Below are 20,190 nucleotides of genomic sequence, written 5' to 3' on the forward strand. Positions count from 1 at the left end.
ACATGTCTAGAGCACACATTATTTCTGAAAATTAGTCTTATATATAAACAAAATAGTAATTAGACCAAAAGTTTGATTAGAGTTATGTGGGAGACTAATTCCTCAACTAAGTCACAGCAGTGTGTTATGAAACAGGATTAAATACGTAAAACAGAAGAGAGGGGAAAGTAAAGGCAGCTGGAGATTTTGCCTTATTATTACAAAAACCTTTTCTTCACATTCTTTCCACAAGACACACTCAGGCAGAATTCCTGCAATGGTTATGAACATCTATTAAAAAACTTGAAAGGGGAACAGTCTCAAATAAGTATTGCTTTTTAAAAGAGACACATAAACATGCAGTACTAGATGAGTTCTTATTTAATCAAATATACCTTAGTCTATATTTATAATTTTAGTTCCTCTTTTATTTCCTGTTCTTACTGAAGAGAAAAAGAAAGAAATCATACTAAATTTCCTTACATTTTTAAAGTACAGCAGTCCCATAAAGCTTATCTTCAGGAATAATGATTTCCCATTTTCTCTTATAACAACTATTCAACTCTATTTATTTAGCTTGAAAGTATTTTTCATCTGACTTTTTGATTCAGCGTACTAGCCTTGCAAGTGATACATCACAATTGTTTAACCACTTCGTGGCTTGGAACTTTTAAGTTTTCTGGGGAGAAAACTAGGGAATGTTAGGTTTTCCTGGTATCCAGGGTCACAATCTTACAAGCTTCACTCCTTGCAAACAGGCATCAGTTTTTACTAAGACATATCATAACATATTAATTTTGAAATCAAGGTTTAGCAAACACAACAGATGGGAGACCAGAAGACAATTCATTTTCTGGCATTCACTAGTCCTTCAAATTTTGTAAGTTTTGCAGCTGTGCAATTCTGTTCCTCTCATCTGTCAGTAAACAAGCACACAAGCCTTACAATTCACTCTGTACCTTATTTTAGTGACAGGCAATCTGTTTTAATAGCAAATAGATCATATATTTAACCAGAGATGGCAAACCAGGTACCACAAAGAAAACTATTGCAAAAAATCATGACAAAAGAGCCCATGTGAACTACCATATCTTATGCAAGATGCATCAAAGAAAGGTAGGTCATCACTTTCATACCTTATCAACAGCTTTTCCCCTGTAGTAAGCTCTGTCATTCATGAAAGTCACATGAGCTCCTATCATTTAATTTTTAGAACTGAAACACTGTAGTTTCAAATACAACATACTGCTCTGAGATGTTATTAAGACACTAAGAAAGAAAATTTCTCAGAATTAGAAGCATCTATCTTTTTTCCTTCAAGCAAGGCACATGTTCATGATTCATTTAAATCAGTTTAAGCCAGTACTGCCACAGGTAGAAACATTTTGCAGGCCAAAACCTCTTTTATCTATTTTTGTCCCTCCTCAAAAAAGTTCTGATGTTCCATCAACTGTATGGTATAACAAACCAACATGCTCATCCACCTGGAACGGGAAAAAAGAATCCAGTAGGGGCTACTACAGAAGACAGGATTGCACAGCCAGGGGAGAAAGTGTTCCCTTCAGTGACATGACATGGGTTTAGGACAGGCTGAGCTAGTGGTGTGGCTCCATGCTCAGAAATAATATGAAATTGTACTGCCACTTCCAGTAAATATTTTTTTTCAACTTCACGAGTTTCACCTCCAGAAACACTGAGAAGCAGAACTGCTGACTGCACACTGTACTTATGCATTTATTATTAGCATAAATCTTAAGAAATAATCTCAGAGAATATTACCAGAATAATATCACAAGCAAGTAATGAAAAGTTAGCACGTAAGTCAAGACCTGTTTCTCTACATTATGATGATCCTAAAAGCTTATGAATGGCAAAGAGTAAAGTGAGCATTCAAGATTGGAAAGCAAAAACGCCACTTCTTTCCCCTTCATAAAAAAGGTGAGTTACTGTTCTTGAACAGACTTTTTGCCATGACAGAGGTACCTCCTACAGCAAATGTATCTTCCATCTCCTACGACCTCCCCCATTCCTGTACACTCACAGGAATTAAACTTCTGATGCCAGTTTAAATAAATGAAACAAATTACACGGGAACAAACAGACTAAGTAGCCAGATCCCTTCTTCTCTTGCCAAGTTCCACAAGCTGGATACCCTGAAGACACACAGTGCCTGCTGAACTTGTTCAACATGTTAAAAAAAAAAATTAAGCAAGCAAAAAAAAATTGTCTACATTTCTCAAAGGCTTTTGTTTTGAGAAAACTGTAACAAGCACTGCAGAAAATCTCAAATGATGTCCAAAATATTTTGAAATAGATTTTATGTAGGAATGTATTCAGGAAAGGTAGGAAACAAATTGCTGAAAGGATGGCATGCAAAAGTACTACGAGATGAAAAGAGAGAAGAATATGATCAGGAAAAGAGAGAAACTCCATAGAAGAAGCACGAACCCTAGTAAAATGACTGAAGTGCAGAGATGATCATCAAGGCGACCGTATGATTTACCTTCTACATACACTGAGGAGCTTCAAACTTTCCATGCGCCTGGGTATCTAATTCATTTGGTTCCCCTTAGGAGGCTGACCTCCCACCACTGCTCCCTGTAAGATGGGATCTGCAAAATCCACTGAAGAAGAATCCAAGTTCTCCTTGCAGAGTTGGAAGCTGAGGGATTCTGCCCCTCTGGATGCCTATCATCTCCTCCTTCCCCCTTTCAGAGCTGACCTACAGAAAGGGACTTGGCATTCTGGAGGAGATTAGGGGCCCTTTCTCCAGCACATACCAGAGCTGGATCCCTCTGTCTCCTGCAATAATCTGATTCCTTCTCTGTGTCCGTCAAGCAAGCTGGCATCTGGGAAACGCTATCCTTCCTTATAGTAAGGGAATGTCAAGAATAATGTCGTGAAATTTAGACAGAACTTTTACAATACAAGGACTTCTGCAAGAAGTGAAATTTAAGGTATTTTGTTTTTCCCTTTTCCTCTCTCCTGTCCTCCCAGGCACTCAACCCTGCAAGACATTTGACACCTTTCTCAATTACACCAAAGCACCACTTGCAGAGCAGTTCTGGACACTGGTTGGATCCAGCAGCTCCCCTTCCAGCAGGCAGCTGCAGCAGCTCAACCAGCACAACCCCCGGGGCAGGGCACTGCAGCAGCACAAACCTGCCAGCAGCAAAGGAGGTGGAAACAGCAAACTGGCATTGCCAGGAGAGCTCTGTATCTCCACATGAGGGCTTAGGGAAATTAGAATTGACACACCTGACATCTGTCATAACTGTATCCTACGGGCAAGGATGCCAACTGAGATGAATGCAGAAGTTCAAACAGAGGTTTTGTTTCAAAACATACTAATCTCTGGGCTGCTCTCACTCAGCAGATCACACTGACATAATGGCCTCTCCTGCTCCAGACACGTCTTCCTGACATGGAGGCTGGAACTTTTATGGACATTTCTCTCAGGATGCAGTCCAGGATTACAGTTAAACCAACCCAAAAGCTAGCTGGTGACAGAAGTAGGCATCCCATTCCTCCTGTGTACTTTATACTCCTTCTGCACCACCAGTGGCAATACCTGATGATGATGTGGACCAGGGAGATTAAAAAAAATATAACCCAGAATGATTCTGGTTTTGCCATTTTTTTTCTGCTGGTTTACCATGCTGAGCTGACCAACCATAAGGTAAAAGAGCCTGACTGCAAGCACACAGGAAGCAGGATCACCCTGCTCAGGCAGCTGCTATCCAACAGATCTCCCTGCGTGGAAAATCTACACCATTAGCCCTGTGTTCCTGCCAGCTTAACCCACTCTCTGACTACACTGCTGTCAAAAGCAAGCCCATCTTCCTGACCTGACTCCAGAAGCAATCAAAGCAGAAAACCATGCATATCATACCTTTTGGCAGATAAATGCTCAGGCCAACTATAAATGCATAGATGAGAATGCTGTTTCACACCAGATTTGGGTTCACGGCATCAACAGTGGGCCATGCTGGGTATATTCTCTCACCCTCTCCCCCCACCAAAAAAACCCCCCAGTGCTCAGGCACAACCATGGATATCAAAGAAACATGCACAAGTGAAAAATACACCATTTTTTTTCTCCCCAGTCTGATCACCTCCAATAACTTGAATGCTACTTCTCGCAGTAAAAACACATGAATATAGAAAATTATTAGCAGCAGAGGTCTTGATCACTTAATCCAAGGTATTCATCATATTTTTGGAGAAAATATGAGACAATTTTTTCAAGCAATTTTAAAACTTTGGAAATCAACAAATGAAGTTATGTACGGGTAAGCATGAACACAATGGTCCAGTCTAGAGGGCCTCTAAGTATTTGGAGGTATTTTAAGTTTCTTCCCCCTTCGCCAGTGGAGTCAGAATCTGGAAAAGGGAGAACAAGAGGAGTGGGGTGAAATAAGATTAAAAAAATATTCAAAAATCTGATGAGTTACTTTATGTGGAGTACAGTAATTGGCAGGAGGTGTAAGAAGTAAAAGAGGAAGAGATTTTGAAGCAAGCACCTGACTGAAGTGGAGGCAGCGAGTCTGAGTTTGCGTTTGGTGGTGGGACTGAGACTGGTTCCCTATTCCAACAAAGCCACCTGCTCTCTGCAGGATGTGACAATCCAGTAACATGCTGTTTGTGATTACAGATACAGGTATACATAAAGGTGTTATTAGCTTGTATGTGCAGCAAAAGAGGCACAAAAAGACATGATAGCAGGAACTTCTGCTGTATCGTGAGGCAGTCAAGACTTTGAAACACAGGATGAGCATCTTTCTCTTTCCCTTCCCTCAGATAGCTATGGATGGTGAACTAACTTAAAGAATCATATTTCTGCTGTAACTATTACGTGTATTAGCCAAGCACACATAATTAAGGCAAAACACTTATGAATGACAGATTTTTCTGGGTTTTGCTACCATCTCACAGCGTCAGGTGTGAACTGTAAAGACTATGCTCAAGTTACAAGCTTCTGCACAAAAGGGTGCTAACACTTGAAAGAATCTCAAAAGCAGCAATTCTAATGACTAAATATGTTTTTGATGCAAAGTTAAAACTATTACTGCTGTCACATCCCACTCCAGAATACTGAACTCAATAAAACTCAACTTAGAAAAAGAAGGTGCATACTGAAGAAATCATCGTGATCCCTTCAACTAACACCTATGCCCATTCTACCTTCATATTATGCACAGCTGATAGCTATATGTTCTACAGAATAAAAGAATGGGTTTTCTCCAGACAAAACCCTTTTATACTCATTTCTGTCTTACACTGTCACTTATTCCCTCACTAAACTAAATTCATTGATCATGTTTCTGCTGACAGACCTCATGGCAAGGCATGCCGAGGTACAGTCTATTTTTTGCAGTGTGAAATAGTACCTGGTCTTACATACACAAGACCCCTATTTCTTCAACTGCATAACAAAAGAAGGAATTACATAGATCCCCCAAAAGCAGTCTCAAAGGATGGCAAATCATGCCATATCACTGTCACACCAAAGAGCTGTGCCTACCACAGCACTGTCAGGTCCAGAAAGGCAGCAAGATAGCATAACTAGGCATCTGAGCTCTTTATCTTTCTGTTCTTAGAAAATGGAATTTTGCCAAATTGAATGCCTGGAGGAGATGGGATGCTATTAGACAACTTTAATTCTGAGTTGAGAAAATGTTTTCCATTGCAAAATAATAATTTCAATTGCAAAAGTTGTTATTTTTAAAAGGTCCAAAAGTACTACTTAAGTGTAATAGCTAATATTTGAATAAAAATTCAGGTGATTTGAAATTTGTACCCCATATCTGAGAAGTCTAGAAGACACAATGAGTACCCATGAACATTACAAAACACTGAAGTAGTATTTTTGGAATATGGGGGGATGCAGGAAAAAAACCACACCCCCAGGACAACTACAACTACCAACTCTCAGCTATACCTCTGTGAACAATGATTGAAGAAATAAGCACCTGGTCAGTCATCTTTATGGGTCAGAATATGTAGCTAAAAAACGCAGTATCAGGATCTCATTTCGTTTCTTAAGCTGGGAGTACAGTCTTCTAGGAATTACCATGAAAAAGAGCAGGGAAGAGGATTCAAAAGCAGAAGTCCAATTTACAGTGGCTCTAGGTGACCCCTAGACAAGCTTTCCTGTGTGGCTGGAAGTCTCCTAATACAGCCACTGCATTTCAGATAACTGAAGACGACAAGCAGAACAACCTCCCTGTCTTCAATTCCACTCATTAGTGTGCTTCAAAAAACCTTAATTTCTGAGCTAACTTAAAGGAAACAGTGCTCAGTTTTCCACTTACTTTTATAACCCCTATTTTCCACAAATATAAGACTTTTTATTTTAGAAGACAAGATTATGTCTTTTAAATTGTTACTGCTCTTTGGGACCAGACCATGTCATTGGTGGTGTCTCAGACATCCTGCATCAGATGGGCTAATAGGATAATTGATGATACTAACTTTCAACTTCTGAAGCAATGCCAATTTAAAATAAGACTTCCCCCTGCTCATTCCCAGTCTTACCCTTTTTTGCCTCAGAGCAAGCAGGACCTGTGTGTGTGCATCCACTAATGAATTAGAATCAAACTGATCCACTTAAAAAAAACCCAACAAAAAACCCCCAAGACCAAAAATATTTCCATTATTTTTCCTAGACAGACTATTCCCTTGAGTTTACAGCCTAGCCCTCCAAATCTTAAACCTGTATAATTGCTATCTGTGTTACTGTAAAACCATAAGCTGAAGAATAGAGCTCATCTTACAACTGTTAGACAAATTTACAAAGAGAGAAGAAAGCTGCCAAAGATGCATTACATTAAGTAAAGATCACAGCACAATACTTCAAAAGATAAGCTATCCTGTCAGAAGGCAATTGAAAACATTTATTTCCAGAAAAATATGTCATACAGAAACGTAGTTTGAAAGTGAAAGTATGTCTGAGCTGTATGAATTAAAAAGAAAACCAAACAGGTGAACCTGAATGTTCCTTGTCCACCACGAGTTTGTCACCCGATCATATGCAAGCAACACAAATCATTAGCAAGGGCTACTTCTTCATTTAAGGACAAAACTTTTTCATTTCTGATACATCCAGGAGGAAGAAAAGTGGTCCTATTGGAAGCATATGTTTTGGATTTTAATTTCTAATTAATTTTAAAATTAATTTAGACATCTCACTGGATCCAGGAGACAATACAACTTTTCATATATTGCATTATTTCTCATGACATTACTGTGTAATCATAATAAGATTCGTTAAATTTCAGAGATTCAGTGTTATTTTCTTTTAAGCTACATTACACAACCACATGCATGGAAGCATAAAATGTCAATGCTGCTCAGACATCAGTAAGTATCTACACATGGAAAAACAGAAGAATATCATAAGGCTAAATTTTCAGTAGTCTCTGAAGCTTAAATTCCTTTGACTTTTAATAGGATTTAGGTTCACAAGCAACTTATGCTACTACAATCTTACCAATAACCTTTCAGATATGATCCATCTCCAAAAATATGTTTTAGGTTAGAATCTGCCAAAGTCTCTCCTGTGGAAGGTATTTAGTATTATTCTTCCATCTGTTACCCAACGGTTAAAAGCAAAAACACTTTAAAGAAGTGTGGTAGACTTACATTACTAACATAAGCTCTTCATGTGGTTTTATAAGAATCTTTTAACCCAAAACAAAGTCAAATAATAGAAAAGTAGGACACACAGAGACACAGTAAATCTGCAATAAAGAGCTACTATGAATACTTTATTTTACTTCCTCTCCTCATAGTTTACTTAACAACAAACTTACACTTCACCAAAACAAACATTAGGAAGTTCTTTTTCTGGAACCCACAATGAAACTGCAAGTATTGTACCTTACAAAGAAAAATGCTACCTAAAAAAGAGACAAAACATAAAGATATTACTATTAAAAGTATTCTAAATCCAGCTTTGGCCAGCTGTGTGTGCATGCATACTACTGACAAAGTAACAAAAGATTAGTAACAAAGCAAGAACTTAACACTGGGATTATAAGAATGCACAGAGACGGGGGAAAATGTAGATGAAAGCTGTTTTCAAAGCAGATCTTGCAGCAATATGTGCACTATGCTAAACTACAAACCACTAGGTGAGTCTCTTTAGCTCATTAGATTTGCCACTTACAGGTGAAAAAGCACTACACAGCTCCAGGGAAATGAAAACCTCATCTTCTTGCAAGTGAGGCTTACTAGGAAACTCTTCTCCCTTCCCACAGAAAATGTGTAACTGTCCCAAGTTAGACATCAGGATCCACCATCCCCTGGTGGAACACAGGAACTTCAACTGAGCACTACAAAGCACTGTGGCACTTTCAGTAACCAGTTGTTTGGAATCAGACAGTCTCAACACATTTATGCCTCAGTTGAGGACACATATGTATGCTGACACATACAAAACATCTATGTAAATGAGAGGGTAAGCACCCACAGTCCACAGCAGAAAATTGAGTGGCAACCTGTTCTTACAGCAAAGTCTTGGAACTTCAACAGCTTTAAGCTGAAGAAGGGTAGGGTTAGATGAGATCTTAGGAAAAAATTATTTTACTCAGAGGGTAGTAAGGTATTGCAACAGGCTGCCCAGAGAAGCTGTGAACACCCCATCCCTGGAAGTGTTCCAAGCCAGGCTGAATGGGGCTCTAACCTGGTCTAATGGAAGGTGCCTCCCCCATGGCAGGAGGGCTGGTATTAGATGGTCTTTAATGCCCCTTCCAACCTAAGTTGTTCTATGCTTCTATGCAAAGCTTGCTGAGACTACTGAGCCAGCATCAGTCCAAGAGAGGTGCCACTGGTCACGAACTTTAAGTTGGACTTCGCACCACTGACCACAACTCTTTGACCCCAATCATCCAACCAATTTTCCACTCAACTCATTCTCCACTTCTGCAGTCAAGCTATGTTATGTTTCCTTTGTCTTTACAGAAAGTCAGTACTACAGAGCCCAGACCTTACTGGAACTTTTATGAGCTAAGATGATGAAACAGCCTGAAACCTCACTATCTCAGACTATCATTCTCACAGGTCCCAAACAAATACATTTCTTTAATTCATTTTGTCACACAATAGCTGCATATCAATCACTGTTTGGGCAAAAATTCCTACCATCACATCTCACTAGCTCAAAAGAAAAATTGTGTGAAGTCTTATTTGAATGTAGTAACAGACAAAAATAAACCAATGGAGCCATCTGGAACAAGCTGGATTTAAAGCAAATGGCACAGTTGTAAGAAAACATAGTAAAATAGCTGTAGTAGATACATAAGACAAATATTCTATTACAAAACTAAGTGTCTGCACTGTCTATTACCCCTTCTTGGAACAATAACAGTTATCTAAAAGCAAAGAAAACAGTCTGCTTTAGAAGGTCATTTTCTTAGGAGAATAATATGGTTATAACCCTTCAGATAAATAGGATCTTAAGTGAAATACTATGAGAAATTCTGGCTCAGTCTGCATTATTTAGATCAGTTTAGATCAGCAGAGTGGTTTTGAGGCTTTCCCCAATGACCCCAGTTTTCTGCATGCTGGTTCAGTCCACTGAGAGCTTACCAGTCATAGAACCTGGATGTCTCCTGAGGAAGCTAAACTATTCTGATCTACCTGTCACAAAATGTACTTCAATCCCTCGGGGCACAAAAAGGTCTGAAGCACCTACAGATACGAACAACTTCAAATTACACTCATGATACAAAACATCTGGTCCAGAAGATGACGTTAAAATCTAGTCTGAAGTAACCCTGGAACCACATAGATGTAGGGACATCAACACTGCTTTTAGTAATTCATTCCTTAAATACCAAATTTGTTAGTGTACGCACAGTCGAAAGCACTTCTGGCAACTGTAGTGCCACTACAGATACAGATCCAAGAAAACAAGATACAGTTAGATGCAACAGTTGGCAGATTTCTTCAAATAGTTATGAAAGCAGGAAGAAAGCAAAATGGGTTTGACTGGATATTGGGGTATGTGGACTCTACGAAAAGTGAAGGGGTGTGGGGGACATGCCACAAATTCCAATGACCAAATTCAAGTCAGTTCATATTTAATACAAGGGACAAAAGACTGACATCTAAAATACATAAGGGTGAACTTTCAAACTGATAGAGTGATTCAAAACATAAGACAAAGCTGTAAAGGAAAACAACTAAAACTGATCAGAAGGAAATTTAGGCTGGAAATTATGACACCTCCAGTAAACAAATGAGTGAGAATCTGGACTCATTCTGCAAGCAAATACTTTGAATAAAAATATACTAAGTTTTAAGAAGGAACTTGATGTGACTACTTGCAACAGCCAACATTTTATTCTACACAGTTCAGAAGGTCATGATGTTTCTAACACTGTGAGACAAGCATGCTGTGCTGGGTAGGCTTGAATGCACACAATCCAATTCTGTACTTGATTTTGTTGAGGCAAACCATGCTAAACACAGTGGTAGCTCCAAAATAGGAGGCTAACAACAAAACTAAAGATTTCCTTTTCTGCTCATTCAATCCATTATCCAAGAGCTCCTCTGGCTACAGAAGTATTACCTCCTGTCTCAAATAAATACAAAGACAGATCCCTAGAAAAATACTGGAACCTACCCAAATTGAATTGATCGTAAAAGTCACATTTCTCTGTCTGTCAAATTATTCTGGAAGTTCTCTCTTCTTCCTGACATTAATTTCTAGGGGAACGTGCCCAGAGTTAAAGGTTCAGCTTGAAACCAGAAAGTCTGGTTTCTCCTCATGCCGCTTTTCTCACTATGTCAGCATTCCACCTCTCTGAACTTGCCCTGTGAATTTACTACTTTTTAGCTTACCACAAGAGTAAGCTAAAAAGGAACATGCCAAGTAAAGCACTGGTATTTATATTGCTGTACTTTGCTTCTAAATTACCTTTCTGAAGAACCATTTGGAGTGTAAGGTTAGGACACTGTCTTCTCTTCAGGTTTTCTAATAGAGAGTAAATGTGCTGCCATATTCTACCCTCTCCTTCCCCACTGATTTCAGAGGTTAAAAAAGGCTACAGTTCAAAAGACTGTGCTTTTTTGTTGAAGTAATTAGAATATTCTCAGTGTTTTCCCAGACCTCTTAAGCCTCTCTTAATCCTTCTCTTCCAATGAAGAGTGAAATCACAATTTTCCCTAAAAATGGGACAGTTTGTTGTATATACTTTGACTGCATACAGTAAGCAAACATAATGGGTCATTACTTCTGTGAAAAAAACCCCTAACTGTACTGAAAACAATACTCGCCCACACACACCTGACTTGAACTATGACAAGGCTAAAAACAATAGTGTATTTTCTTATCACTAAAATGTTTCTGAGGGAAGTTACTCTACAATGTTTTGGAAAAAGCAGCTATCATAAATCAACCCTGATACATCTTGTTCCGTCTCTGCAAACACTGACACAGCCTAAACCCTAACATTTTTATTGTAGTCTACTTGAACACTGAATGTACCACAACACTAAAGGACCAATAATCTTTAGTAACTCCAAAATAAACTACAAAGGATTATTTCCTGCATAGCCATGGGAAACAAGGACCTTAGAAAGCAATCTAGGATGATCATGTAGTATCAAATGAAAGGAATTCTACGGAGATAAGGTGGAGTAAGAGGAGGTCAGGAGAGTCTAAAGAGGCAGTATGGAATCCCGTGCAACTGGAGGCACAGCACAGTGAGAGGAGAGACATTGGTGAAATTCTCCACTGCCAAACTGATAAACGAGTAGGTTAATTGGGGCAAGACCATTTTTAAAATATTGAAGAGAAACACCTACCATATTTCAAACAAAAGGGATTACAGAAATTAAGACATGCAAGGGTAAAGACCTGGATAAGAATATAATGTACTCTCCATATCTCTATGTTTTCCATCATCTCCACTTAGATAAAAATATTGTATTACAACTCAGGTTTTAAGAAAAATTATTTGAATATTTAATTTTAAATCCTGGAAAGAATATGACTTTCCAATACAGAATAAAAAAAATTCAAATCGCTATAAAAATAGTCAGTAACTCACGAAGCAACACTACATGATAGCTACCCATTAAGGTCTTTCCAACATCAGCCATCCAATGCAGTAAAGTCTGAAAGAACATGCTACCTACCCTCTTTGAAACAAATCGACATTGAAGAATTTGTGGAGCTCCACGGAGAATTCTACCATAGCTTGAACTTCACTCATGTTTATGAGGATGAAGAAGTCAAAACTTGTCAGCACCTTAGTTACTGAAAACAAAGAGAAAAACTATTTAAAACACAAGCTGGGGATAATGACCATCTGGCCCTAAAAAGAACAATGCTTATACACAGTTTTGCACAGCTTCCTTAAATACGCAGGCCCTGAGGTAAACAAGAATATAGGATGTACCAAATCCAGCTCAGAGTAACTTCTACCTTTCTTGTGAAGGAATCAAATGTTATCAGAGAAGCATCACAACACATCGTCAGCATAATACAACCCTGGCACTTACTGATACCTACATACTGCAGCTCTGCATTGGCTCTTGGCTGGAGAGGGAAAAATACTCTCTGACAAGGAGAAAAAGAGCATGGGCTGCTTCCAGCCCTTGTTGGTGCAGAATGACCATGCAGGCAGCAGCGCCTCAACTCTGGCACGAGGACAGGAACAGCTGAATTACAGTGTAGCCAAACAGTAAAGAGAAAGTGTCTGACCAAGTCATGTAAGGCTTTAGATGGAGAGATTCCAGGGGAAGGCAGGAGTTAAAGAAGGCAACGTGCCTATTTTTAGTAAATTTTTTTTGTGGTAAAGTGTTAATTCTTATTGTCATCTTCACAGCCACAGACTAGCAAGTTCCTGCTAATTTACAACCGCCTGCTGATACCTAAATTAAAACCCTACAGATTTTACTAAGTTCTGCTGGATTTCCGTCAACACTATCAGCTAGATTAATAAAACAAACTACACTTCCTGCAAACACTTGTCTTCAAACTTCCCAGTTTCTGCAAGCACTGCCTGGTTTGAGGGCTAAGCAAATCAAAAAAACTTGAGCAGGCTGTACTTCATGCACATTAGTCAGTTTTTCTGGCTCTGATGTATAAGCAGGAGACATTGTCTGGAGCTTGACTGGATTATGGGGTTTTTTGTTTCTAAAATTTTGACCATGGATTTGCATGTTTGTGAAGTAGCAGGCAGTACTGAGACTCAAACAGAGCAGCTGGCAAAAAAAGTCATCACTGCAGCAGGTATTAGTCAGCTGAAAGTCACCTTTAGGGGCACAACCTCTAGCCTACTAACTAAATTGTCTCAGAATATGACTCAAGACTTCCCTTTCTGTACTCACTCTGGAGGAGCTGAAAGGCTTCAAGCACTGTAACACAGGTGTAGATTTTAAACTATAAACAAGACATTAATTCTGACCTTGGTTTAACAGCCAATACAGGGACTCTGAATGCACTCGACAAAAACACAGGAACAGTGCATTACTGACATAACAGGGGACAGGGGAAGAGGAATTTTGCTGCCTTATGAAGAACTTGGGTCAAGGGCCCTTAGTGCAAGATCAAAACTACAGCATCTAGAAGATGCTATTAACCCAGCTTGTCTAAAAGATCTTATCATCATTCGAATTTCAATCAAAGGACTTCAACAGATTAATTGAATGATGCCACAAGTTTTGCTACAGTTGGTAGTGTTATGACTGGAACTGACGACCTACGGGGCTTTGCAGCAATTCCCTCTTCCACTGCTTTGTCCGTAGTATTGTGTAAGGATGTCCTCTGTGGTCTTTAACGCTAGAATCAAGATGTTCGGCACTCTAAGTCTCTGGGGCTGCAATACTGCATTATCACATGGGCACCACCTACCAAAATGCAAGTGTATCTTCTGCAAATGAAACCTCACCTGCCACAGAGCAGAGATCCAGACAGAGATGCTAGACCACTGTGATCCTTGGCTGCTGGGTAACAAACCCTGTGCACTGTGCATGAAACTGTCCAGTACCTCAGAAGGAAGCCACTTTAAAGCACTCAAGGAAGAGCAAAATTATAAAGTAAGGATGCCATGGGGCATTCTCACCTAGCTTGCATTTTGATGAAACTACATTCTCAAGGGAGGAAGACATCACAAGGCTCTGACTTCCTGGCACAATGAGCGGTGCGAACTCCCTGAGCAGTTTGCCTCCACTAAGGGAAGGGAAGAATATTCCTGTAGTTGTTGCTGGGCCATGGTCAGGGTCCCTCAAGTCCCCAGCCGGAAAACCCATCCAGAACTAGTCCAATTAGATAAGCTCAAGGGTCCATATAATGAATGAGTTAATTCAACAAAAAAAAAAACTTAAGAGAGCCACATCTTGCATGACTGGCTGTCCTGGGGTGATGTTATAAGGCTGCTTTATTCCTGAACCGTCCACTCAATGCCCAAGTACGCTGTGCCTTTAAGATGGACCCGGGGCCGGGGCCACAGGACCGGGGCAGTTTAATGGCTCAGCCCAGCGGCTCGGGGGCTCTGGGGCTCGGCAGGGAGTGCGCCGGGAGCGCTGTGCTGCTCTTTGGGTTTCTTTTGTGTTACGGCTAGTGGGAGAAAGGTTCTGTTGATTTTTTTTTTTCTTGTTCTTTTTGCCTTCCCTTGCCTCACTGCCTCCCTTCCCTCCTCTCCAGTCCGGGGAGCCTGCAGGCGGCCCAGGCGGGCCCACGGGATGGCCCCGGCTGGTCCGAGCCCGAGTGTCTGTTCCCTCTCTGGAATTTGTTGTATTTTGAGGTTTGTTTTTTTTTTTTTCTGTTCTACCATGTTTTGTTTGGTGTTAATAACCAGTTTGTTTTTTTCCACTTTCACTTGCTGTAACCCACTTGTCTTATTGGTGGAGGAAAAGGGGAGACCCTTTTCCCTTCGGAGGAGACACTCACTCCGGAGTGTTTCCTCCTGAAGTTTTGTCTCCAAAACCGAGACACCGGCAAAAGGGCTGTCCAGTGAACTTGTGGTATTCCTATTGTGTATAATATGGCTCCAGCTGGGGCCACTCCCTCCCTTCCTTCTCTATCCAGTTTACTTAGCACTCCCAGCCAGTCCACTAAAAATTGCCTGGCAGGCAATTTTTCCCTGCAGACCGAGCACAGGGTCCAGCAACCACAGGCCTGCATGACACAACATCATGCATTTTAATCCAGTAACACAGCTCTTGCTCAACTACCAACAGTATTTGGAAAAACAGTGTCTATGCCTTGCTCCAACTGCAATACCAGTAAGAAATACTGTGGCACAGTTCACAGAACAGCACATCCAGCAAGCAGTGCTGTGTGCTGCCACAGGTACCCAGCTGACCTCTGGGAATAGCTTTTTCTTTGCTGAGCATCAGTTTGCTCCACGTGCACCTTAAACTGGACGAAGGGGAACATTCACTGCCCTGGGCTGACATAAACCACATCACTACATTTCTGCCAAAGTCCTTCATATCAGTGCAAAGGAAAACAGTTAATACACAACAGTTGTAATTCTATGAACTATGTAATAGAAAGTGTTATGAAGGGAATAAATATTTTAAAGGAGAAACTCAACTTGGACAACATCTTAAGTTTGTACAACAATCATACAAAGCCAACAAAAAAACCTAAACTCATGTGGAGGTATTTATTGTATAGATTCCTGTCAAATTTACAGCTCCACTTCACAAACTTCAACTACATCAGAAGTCCACAACTCATTTCAATACTTAATGAGTTTATTGTTGTATTTTAAAGCACATCATTAACATTTGGAAACCAAGCCATTAAACTGCATGCAAGAAACAAAAGAATCCTTCAGTAGGAACTCTCTACATGAGAAACAGAGTTTAAAGCAGCATATATAAACCCATATCAGAAGGTCTGATGATAAATGACAATACCCTAATACACAAGTTAGAGTAGGGGAGGTTCTAAACTTTTGGTAGCTACTTAACATTTATAATCAAAACAGCATTTCAATATTCAAAAGTATTTAGAGCACTGAGACTTAACATCTCCAACAGTTAAAATGTCTGTTAAAGCCACTTGATCCTACACTGGGGGCCAAACCTTTCCTTTCCTTCACACTTCTGAGGGTTTACTTATTTTCCTAAGTTGGAAAATCTCCTATATATCTGGGCTGGTCCATGCTGGCCCCACATTAGCTCACCACTTCTTTAGTTATCCAAGCTAATCTTTCCTGAGGCCAGAATACAAAGAGGATCACAGGATAACATATTTTAAAGGTCTGTCTGAAGGGGAAAAAAAAAAAAAATCTTTTTTTTGCTTCTTGTTTCTGGTTTTTTTTCCTAAATCAATCATTTTAGTGCTAATTTACATCAGCTGCATCAGAGCATCTGCGAGTGAACTGAAAAGACAGAAACCTCCTAACCAGCTTCGTTTTCAGAAAAATGATTGTGTAACACTGGCATTAATCTAGCAATTTGCACTGGGAACTGCAAAACAGCACTAAGAAACGAAACTGCAAAAGCACATTCAAAGAATGTCTTACCTGCACTGGTAAATACTCCATTTTAGTATGTCAATCAACCAGTCTTCCAGTTCTCTGCTACTGCTGTCAAAAACATACTGCTCGAACTAAAAAACAAACAAACAAACGTTTTACTAAGAGCAATATCTCTAGAATGTTTTAGTACTTATGTACTTCATTCTCTTTTCCTGCATTCTCATAACAACATTTATCATGACCTCTCCAACAATCATACAAGAACTGCCTACCAGCAGTCTCCAATCTGCCCTTGGGTCCTGCACTGCAGTTTTCAGCTCTCTTAAAGTGTAGCAGTCTGATACGTATTTTTACAAAGTAAAGTAAAAAATAAAACTTCTCATGAAGCCAATGCTCTGGCAAAGCTAAAATTGCTATTTCTAGTCAAACTATCCCTGTCTTCACCAAGTTCTAAGCTCCCAGAGGACTCTGGTACACCCCCAGCCACCCCGCAGGCTTCCCAATCTTCAGAGAGACTCTCAGCTCACCAGCAGCAACACAGCCATGAAGAGGTAGGAGGATATTCTGGCCTGAGTCATCAAATACTGCTCAAGCCCCCACACGGCCTTACATAGCTACCAGGGAGGAGACAACTTAGAAGAACAGGTCTGATGAGATTCTCCTGGTAAATCTTATGTCCCTTCTCCGCAGGAGCCAAAATTCAGGGAACAAGGAGGAGAGCCTTAAGACCACGAACTCACTTTCTTAGAGCAAACACTGCAGGTAGGTGAATATCACCTAGTATTCTGAAACTCTCCCTAGAGCTCCTGATAAACCACTACCTTAAAACTGTTCTTTAAGAATCAGTTCATCTCTCCTGTACTCCAAAACCATTAAGGTAGTTAAAAAATACAACAAAAACATGCAAAAGCTCTTTTTTATCTGATGACCTTTAGGTTTCAAAGACATAGAAAAGAGAACACTTTGTTCTACCCTCTTAAAGGAACTTTACATCTTTTCTGTATGTACATTTCAGAGAAATACAAACACAATCTATCACAGCTTGTGCAGGCAAGCTGTGAAACTAAACTGGTTTTGCCTGAGCGTCGGAGGGAAGAAAACAGAAAGTAGAACATAAAATATTATCTGGAATTTTTTTTTTAATGGAATTCACTTGTGCATGTCATGTTGGTATTACATCTTTGATACCACAAATTATTAATAATGACCCAGTAAAATCCTGATGCCATAATGTCACGTAAAAATGGCACCAACATTTATTACATTTGTTTAACAAAGCATTACAGCCTGTGTCATACCAGTTCTCTTTTAAAGAGGACTAAGTTCTTTTTTTAAGAGAGAGAAAACATGCAAAATTCTGAGGAACTGAATTTTTTCTAGATTTAGATTTAGTATTTGATATTCAGTGGAAATCAAAAATAAAACTACAGAATCTACAAATGAAGATACTAGCTGTTCATTTAATATTCTTCAAGTAGTATTTTTCTTCAAAGTTGCTGTAGGAGCTTTGTACACCTCCATCCCTGAGCTTTTTTACCAGTCCTCTTCTCCTGTATGCTCAGAGATCCAGCACCTGCCAACACAAATTCAGCCACCATCTATCTCTGTGCTGATGACTCACAGGTTTGTCCCCCCACCTGAGTTCTGCCTTCAATTCCAATTTTAGCTGTTTCTTGGACACTGCCTTCAGCTGAAACCTAGTGTGGTGAAAACAAAGTTCTTGACCTGACCAGCAAGGCTATTCCTAATGCCTACTTTCTCAGTGTGCATACTAGCACAATCTGACTGGAAACCTAGACACTGTTTTTCATTTAGTTTTCTCTGGGTTCTCATAGACTTTGGCAACACTGTACAGAAGACCTGCCAAATTTTTCTGCATGTGATTAGAAATATGTCCCATCTATCCATTCAGCCAAAACTCATCCAAGCTAATATCCTTTTATTTTAATTACTGTGATGCTGAAAAAGCATAATTCACTGCATGTATTAGTTCAGCATGGTGCTGCAAAGAACCAGCCTGTTATTTTGATCATTTTACCTCTCTCTCTGCATTCCCTGCAGAGAAAGCCCAGACTACTGCAAGCATAACTCCCCTGTCCTTTGAAATCCTTTCACAGCTGTGCAGCACACGGTATCACAGTGTTCTGGTTGAGACTAGAGCTTCCCAGCACCAGAAATAAACCCTGCTTCTCCATAATTAAAAAGGTGAGGGTGTAGAAAAGAAATGGTAGTTGAATTTTGGATTGCATAATCATAATGTCATAAAACAAGCAAGCAAGCAAACAAACAAAACCCTTAAGTGGAAATAGCTAGAATACCTTATTCAATTCATTATCCCAATTTTTAAAAGACAACATGACCACCACTAGAAAAATACTTCAGAACAGACTGCTTTACATCAGGATTTCCTAATTAATTTTTTTAAAGCTTCACAGTTATAAATAATTATGTGAAATAAGTAACTACACATATAGTTAAACAACGACCTAATTTTCATGGGCTCAGGGAAAAACTCAACTATCACAATTTTCTTCATGCCTGGTTCTCTTAAGTCTAGACTACTTCCCAGCCAACCACAAGGCTGGATTCTAACAAAGCTAATGCAAGATACCTATGATACTTTAATGGGCTACATAAACAACCAACTTAATCAGGCATTAAAATTCAAGTTTTCATACTTTTTGCTTTAAATTTAGCACCAATATCTTGTCCTCTATGCAGCACACTGATAAAAACAACATATTCACTACTTTGAGCTGACAACTTGATTATCCCCACTGAGCACGGAAGTCATTAAGATGTTGCATTTATTTCTTTTCTTCTCCCCTATTAATAGATCATACATGTGATACAGTAATTCATCTTGAACACTTATTAGGCTTATTCCCTTCTATCCTAGCATTGGTCTTTGTCTGTTTGACAAATGACATGTTATTTCTAAGCTTCCTCATTAAAAAGTTTAACATGAAAAGTTCTGCGAGAGCACAGTTAAAAGCTCTCTTTCTTATTGATGTGTTCTTCTCCCTCCACCATAAAAACCCCTGCTGCAAAACGGACCCCATGCTTACAGATTTCTGTATTTTTCCTTCCAGTATGGACACTAACTTCAGTGTCTTCTCTCTTCAGCCACCAATTTACACTAAACAAAAACTGCATCATCTCTGAGATCCCTTCTCCTCTTTCTCATTAAAATGAATTGAGCAACGGTTTCAACAGTAATTTGCACAGAAAATGGAATCAGAACATGAACAAACCAAATGGAATGTTTTATTTGCCCTTTACAAAGACGTCCCCTAAAAATAAAACCCACATTTTAAAAATTATTAAAGAGATATGAAATAACTGGCCCCAATGAGACTGCCTTTGAGTCAGAAACAGCCAAAATGGAGCATTTTGATGATAAACAGTAGCAGTTCAGGATATGTGCTATTACATTATGCCAGCCACCTCATCTCACTTTGGTCCCATACACTGGCTGAGTGAGAAAAATGAACTTCCACACACTCATGCTAAGAACCAAGGAGAGTGGACAGTGCAAATCAGCAGTAAAGCTGAGCTACCTTAACAACAGTGATGAAAATACATTACTGCTGCTGTAGTTAGAGGTTTTATCTAGTAAATTAATTACTTGTTTTGCTTATAATTTTCCATTAATGAACTCACAATCTCTATTTTCCTAACCTATTCAGAAGAGCATTATAGGGGAAAAAGCAAAATGAAGCACTTGTACTAAATAATCAAAGTCTTTCGGAACTTTACATAA

At 39.4% G+C, this 20,190-nt stretch overlaps 1 protein-coding gene across 3 annotated transcripts in view; it reads right to left on the minus strand.

Moving 5' to 3' along the window:
- The window catches only part of FAM135A (family with sequence similarity 135 member A), a 79,690-nt gene that overhangs the window by 49,489 nt on the left and 10,011 nt on the right, over positions 1–20,190 (minus strand). For 2 of the 3 annotated variants that reach the window (XM_010405604.4, XM_010405600.4), the window contains exons 2-3: positions 16,473–16,558; positions 12,127–12,247 (exon numbers count right to left, since the gene is read on the minus strand). In XM_010405604.4, the coding sequence (XP_010403906.3) occupies positions 12,127–12,203 (77 nt within the window). In that variant the 5' untranslated portion in view covers positions 12,204–12,247; positions 16,473–16,558. Of the gene's footprint in view, positions 1–12,126; positions 12,248–16,472; positions 16,559–20,190 lie in introns of those variants that run through there. The other variant, XM_010405612.4, reaches the window with a different exon arrangement.

The sequence above is a fragment of the Corvus cornix genome, chromosome 3 (genome assembly GCF_000738735.6).
Source record: "Corvus cornix cornix isolate S_Up_H32 chromosome 3, ASM73873v5, whole genome shotgun sequence".
NCBI lineage: Eukaryota > Metazoa > Chordata > Aves > Passeriformes > Corvidae > Corvus > Corvus cornix.